This window comes from Gossypium raimondii, chromosome 2 (genome assembly GCF_025698545.1).
Source record: "Gossypium raimondii isolate GPD5lz chromosome 2, ASM2569854v1, whole genome shotgun sequence".
Classification (NCBI taxonomy): domain Eukaryota; kingdom Viridiplantae; phylum Streptophyta; class Magnoliopsida; order Malvales; family Malvaceae; genus Gossypium; species Gossypium raimondii.
This window is the reverse complement of record NC_068566.1, coordinates 31,004,866-31,011,255: the sequence shown is the minus strand read 5'-3', so window position 1 is coordinate 31,011,255 and position 6,390 is coordinate 31,004,866. Positions and strand designations below refer to the sequence as shown.

At 30.2% G+C, this 6,390-nt stretch overlaps 1 protein-coding gene across 1 annotated transcript; it reads right to left on the bottom strand.

Annotated features, from left to right (window-relative positions):
- Positions 1-1,047: 1,047 nt before the first annotated feature.
- LOC105788139 (60S ribosomal protein L9) lies at positions 1,048-2,442 on the bottom strand. Its single transcript, XM_012614882.2, has 3 exons — positions 1,989-2,442; positions 1,400-1,522; positions 1,048-1,300 (listed from the first exon to the last, which is right to left on the bottom strand). Exons 1-3 carry the CDS (start codon positions 2,361-2,363, stop codon positions 1,214-1,216), a joined length of 585 nt encoding a protein of 194 aa, XP_012470336.1. The 5' UTR covers positions 2,364-2,442; the 3' UTR covers positions 1,048-1,213.
- Between the last annotated feature and the right edge of the window lie 3,948 nt (positions 2,443-6,390).

Sequence of the window (6,390 nt, the reverse complement as noted above, 5' to 3'; positions counted from 1 at the left end):
TGGTACAATTCAATATTGATCGAAACACATCGAAAATTTAACCAAAACAGAACATATAAAACTTGGTATCGGTTTAAGATCGAAACAGTACGTACTATTTGGTATGGTACTCACTGCCATGGTTTGAAGGCTTAGAGTAAGTTAAAAATGGCTAAACTACTTTCGTAGCCACCCAACTATGAAAATTTACAAATTGTCATTCAACTATTAATAATTTTCTTTTTTGATTACCCAATTATGAAAAATTACAAAATAATTACTCAAATATTCAATTGTCTTTTTTAGTCAAGCAACTATCTTTAATTTTTGGATATTTTTATTTCTACGCAGGTCAACTAATGACCATAAAATACAAAAATTAAATAGTTAGATGATTATTTTGCAACTTTTTATAGTTAAATGACAATAAATAAATAAATTTATTAATAGTTGAAAAATTATTTTGTAACTTTTAAAAATTGACTATAAAAAAGAAAAAGAAAACTATAATTGGTTAACCTCTACCATAGTTTACCCATTGAAAATATATAAAAATTATTTAATAGCTCTTTAAATGAATATTTAATACCAACTTTTCCGAATCAGTAGCCTGCCTCCCCCTCCTTGGGCTGCACGATTTCCCTCTCCCTTTCCTTTTTCCTTTCGTTTTTTCTTTTGTCATCCTTTTTCAGCCATGGGTTGGTGTGACTGCCGACGCACCGCTTCTCAACTGACCCTCCTCCAACTTTCTACAGGACACCAGTGCTACGAGTTTCAGCACTCCGCTTTGAACTGGTGACAGTGCTACCGACGTTCGTTTTTGACCCCTTATTTTATTTTGCATGCGAATGGAACTTCTTATTTGAAAACGTAAGGTTAAAATTGTCAAATTATCATATTTGAACTTTAAATATTATACGTAAGGCTTCTTAAAAAAATATTTGTTTATGGTAGCATTCTTTTTCAGAATATATCCTAAAATGCTTAAATATATCATATCTTATCTTATTTTCGATAATTTGGATGATAATCAAGTCTTTAAACCAAAGGTTTTCATGCCTTCTTAAATTGCAGCAAAAGGGTTGCCGAAAAATTGCATTCCAAGTCATTGATGAAAGGAGCTCAATGTCGCAAAACATAAAGATGAAACAAATATAAGATAACATCCTTATAATCTAAAGTCTGAAAACCAAAACAGCATTATAACACTATGAAACAAGAGATACCATACCAATCATTCTTCTTCAGCGATCCTGCCCTTCTCGCTAACATAGATACCATCAAGGAACTTTCTAATATCCTTGTTCTTCACATGGCATTTCTGTTCCAATCAAAACTCACATTCATCAACATAAATACCAAATATCAATCATCTCCAGCTTCAATCTCAGTGTTTAAAAGGGATCGACAGAGGGCCTACCTGGTTTATCAAAGCTGCCGAGCGTGACACAAGTTCGATATCGTTACCATCCAACACGATCTCGTCTTTAACCTTCTCTGATCGAACAATGGATACCCCTTCCAACATATCCACCTTTCGCACCTGATGTTCACCGGTGCAAACGTTAACATAATGTCATTGGAATACAAGGAACTTATCAAACTCTTGAACATGTTTCATATTTGGTTACTTGAACCCTAAAACATGAACAATTTGGTTCAATATGTAAAAACAATGCCTCCCATTCCTCAACATCAGTCAATGCAACCAGAACTCCAGAAAATATAAGAATTTTAGGTTTACATCAAGTCCTAAGGGTGTTGACATTAAACAAACAAAATATATGAATCAATGTATGCTCTTAATGTAGCATTTCAACAACACCGTACGCTTGAATAGGCCAAAAAGAAAATGAAACAAAAAAAGCCCTAATATATGATAAAAACAATAATAAATGCCTCATTCAAACAAAAAAAAAACAAATAAAGGGAATTAAATCAACAGTGACAATGTGATTTCGATTCAATAAGAGATTAAAAAGACGGAGAGAGAGAGAAAGAGAGAAGACCTTCTTCTCGCCAAGGAAATTACGGATCTCGATGGACTTGTTGCCGTTAGTGATGGAGGCGTTGATCGGAAAATGAGCATAAACAAACCTCATCTTGTAACGGTAACCCTTGGTGACGCCGGTGATGAGATTCTCAACGTGGCTGAGAGCAGTACGGATGGCGGCGCTAGTCTTTCTGGAGCCAAACCAAGCCTCGATCCTGAGCTTGCGCTTGCCGCTCTCCTCGTCCTTGATGAGGTGAAAATCGAGGTTGAGGTGCTTGAAGTTACGGATGAGCTTACCCCTGGGACCTTCAACCTCGATCATCTTGGCCTTCACCTTAATAGCAACCCCATCAGGGATGTCCATTGTCTCTGAAGAAAGAATGGTCTTCATTTTGCTTGCCCTCTGCTTCCTTTCTCGGGGCGGCTTCGATGGAGGGACTAAGTAGAGTGTAAAAACCCTATAACTTAAAGACTGTAATGTTATTAGTATAAATGGTATCGTAGGATTCAGTTTTGGGCGGGCTTTAGGGTTAAGAGAAGAAAATAGAGGAGAAAAATAGATTGCTGTGAGAGTCCGGCCCAATTAAAAAGCTTATTTTTCGAGATAATAAGCAATAAATTGAATTAATGTAAACTTGTGTTTTTATCAAAAGTTAATTAATTCACCTTACTTCATTGTTAGTTGCTTTTTTTTTAATCAACAAATTGTCTAAACCAAAATTTACTATTCTATTAATCTCAACAACAAATAATGACTCTTTAGGAATGTCTTCAAACACCTGCATATTTATACTTTTTTTTAGTTAGTTGCTTATTTTTAATCATATGTAATTTATTATTTCATTTTATTATATTTTAATTATGAATAATGACCAACCGATTGAGTCTTAACTTCATTATCATGAATATTGTTGTCAATACAAGAAGACATGTGTTCGAGTGTACTAAAATGCATTGTTCTCTTGTTTATAAATTGAGGAGGGACTATGTGTAATTTTAAGCATTATGTCAAGTAAATATAATCAGAACTTATTAAAAAAATAATAGAAATTGTGAATAATGACCAAAATGTATAACAATTTAAGTGTGCAAGGGATAATTTGGCCCGTGCAATTCTCATGTAATTAGTAGCCTTAGAGTAGCTGAAGGCTATCTTTTCCAACCTTACCCAAGGTGTAGACAGGGGAAGGCGATAGCCCCGCCTCCACCCAAAAAATGGTAAAATTCTCTTGTAAAGCCTTCAAATTTTTAAAAATTACAAATTAGTATAATTATAAATTTTCTCCTCACTTCCTCTCTCCTTAAAAAAAATTATGATTTATCTTTGTCCCAAAGTAATTTTTTAGTTTTGCCCTTGATCTTACCGTTATTCACTTCTTCTGAAAAAAAATACTCATTTTTTCAATTTTTTTATTACCTCTTCTAATTTAAGCATTAAACAACATTTCGAAGCATAAACTCCCCTTGTGGATTTCTTTTTGTCTTATAGGTTTCTTTGCACATCCAGCCTAAGATATAATATATGGCTAGCCTCTTTGTAAAGAAAATATTATTTGGCACATGCAAAGAGCCTAATAATGATTGAGTGTGTCTTAAAGTTCTATTTAAATTTATTGTGATTTGAAGCTGCAGGTGTGCAGTTGTTGTTAAGTTATAATACAATAGATATACTTGGATGAAAGTATTCTAATAATCGAATCCAAAAGAAAATAATTTACTTCAAATTTAGGTTTTGAATACTTATAATTATTAACCTAATATTGAATTCATGATTATGAACACGACCGACTTAAAGGAATTTTACTCTAATTACTAAAAAGCAAAATTGTTGAAACTACTGAACTAAAACAATCTCAATTAAAAACTTTCCTTCCAAGTGTAAAAATGTAGTGGTTGATTAGTTTAATTAGAAACTAATGATTAGGCTTAGTCAAATTGATCAGGAATTATCTATTGTTAACTTTAGATCCTCACGATCTCTCGACTCACCTCGGATTCGCATATTAGCCAATTGCTTATAGGGTCTCTCAACTCCTAGTAGTTAACAACTTCGATTGATCTAGTATATTAAAGTCAGATTTCTCATTTGGAAGATTGACAAGTTTGTCCGGTTGCATGGGTTCAACAACTTGGACAGGTTCAGTAGCTTTGGGCGATTGGGCAGCTTGAGTTGCTCGGCCACAAGGCGGTGGATGCTTCGCCTGTTAGGTTGGACGACTTCGTCAGGTTCAACACACGCTTGCATATTCCTCTTCCAACGACTTAATAATACCCATTTTTTCAGAAGTTGATGATGCTCTCCCGAGTAATATAAATGTGGTTTATCGCGGGCCTTAAACCAGTTGTAATAAGGTTAAATGGTGCAAAATTACCATTATTGATCAAAGCCCCTCAACAATATCTTAAAAAGTAATTGGTTGGATGTTAACATTCTCATCGGGAATAATTATCTAATTGCACTCTTTCTTAAAATGCAAATAAAAAATAAGATAAGTATCGAAGTTCATTAAATTTAATAGAATTTCTTTGGTTATGTTGAACTACCATAAAATATGATCATTTTGATTTCAACAAATGACGAATAAGTATATAAGTAGTGTGCACATGTTAAAATCTTTGGATTTCGGTACGACATCCAACAAAGCTACAAAAAATTAATTAATACCTATGTGTGAAGATCTTTATGATCGAACCATGTAATATAATTCTTCGAATAAGTTATATGGTCACAATTATTAATCCTCCTAATTTTTTAAAGATATAAAACATTTATATTGTAATATATTTTATAGCATGTGCTTATGTTTTTCCTTTTAAGAAGAAAAATAAGTTGAATAAAAGACTCTAGCATGTGAAAGAATCTCATCTTGAGTTACATTTTGTGGAGTACGTTGAAGCGCCTCCTATACCAAGTAAATTTTTAATCGATTTCCTATCGTAATTAGCCGCCAATTACTCGAACTAGCTTGTGAAAACCCTAAACCTAGCTGTTTTTTATTTTTTATATATAGATCGAACCTGATTGCAGGATAGACAAATGAAGAAATCCACGTCCTTGATAGAAATGAAGAAAAAATATTGTTGTATGAGAACCACACAATTACTCGAATCTATATTTGTTTCGGTAATCATAAATTTATGGAACCATTAAATAAAAGAATGTAATTGTTTAAACTATAAATATTTTATTTTGATAGGAAAACGATAAATTGAATTTAGAGTCCGTTTGTTCACATATAAAATGTTTTAGGAAAAATATTTTTTGCATTTTTCTGTGTTTGTTTTACAGAAAATAGCTTGGTCAACGGAAAATGACTTACATGTCAAAATAAAATAAGCTATTTTTCCTGTAATATGACTTGTCATTTTCCAGAAAAGAGTTTCTCTATAGATAATTGTATTTTTATATAAAATTTAACTTAAATCAAGGTTAATATTATTATATTGATAATAAATTCTATTTTAGTTTTAAAAATATTTAAAATATTGTATTTTTCAATATTATTAAACATACATATTTAATTATTTATATTTAGTCATATAATAAATTATTAATATAATAAATATAAATTATTATTTTAATAAATTATTTAATATTTCAATTTTATTTTAATAATAAATTTTAAAATAATAATTTTAAATAATTTTATTCACATATTATTGAAAATATTCAATTTTAATATTTTAATAATAAATATTTATTACAATTATAAATATATTAATAATAAATGTTTTGTAGTATAAAAGTTAAAATATGTCATAAGTTTATGTACACTTCACAGATTTGCAATTTAATATTTGTACTTTTATTTTCAAGAATTTAGTCCACTTACTTTTTAAATTTGAAAATCAAGTCCAATTGTTCACATCGTTAAATTTTTTGTCAATTTTGTTGATGTCACATTTTAAATAAAAATACTCACATAGTAGTCATGTAATTAAAAAATGGCGTTGTAATGAATCAATTTAACATAATATTTTTAATATATGCAAAAATAATGTAAAATATAAAATTATAGATAAAAATAAATTCAATTAAACAATGAAAAATAAGAATATCTCAAATGTATGCTTGTTCGTTGAAAACAACTTTTATGAAAAACTTTTAAAAATCTACCAAACAATGAAAATATTTTACACAAATTCATCTAAACACCGAAAATATTAACTTTTTCAAAAATAAATTATTTTCCGAAAGTCATTTTCAATGAAACAAACGAAGCCTTAATTAAAACTTAACGTTTTAAAATTAATTGAGAATTATTCCCGTTATATTTATTTTTGAACCATAAATAATTTATACAATACAAATAAGATGCAATTTTGATTGAATTTGTCTAATAATAAGCAAACATGTAAAAGCACTAACAACTCGGCGGTAACATATCGAATGAGTTTGAGAAAATAAAGGAAGTTGA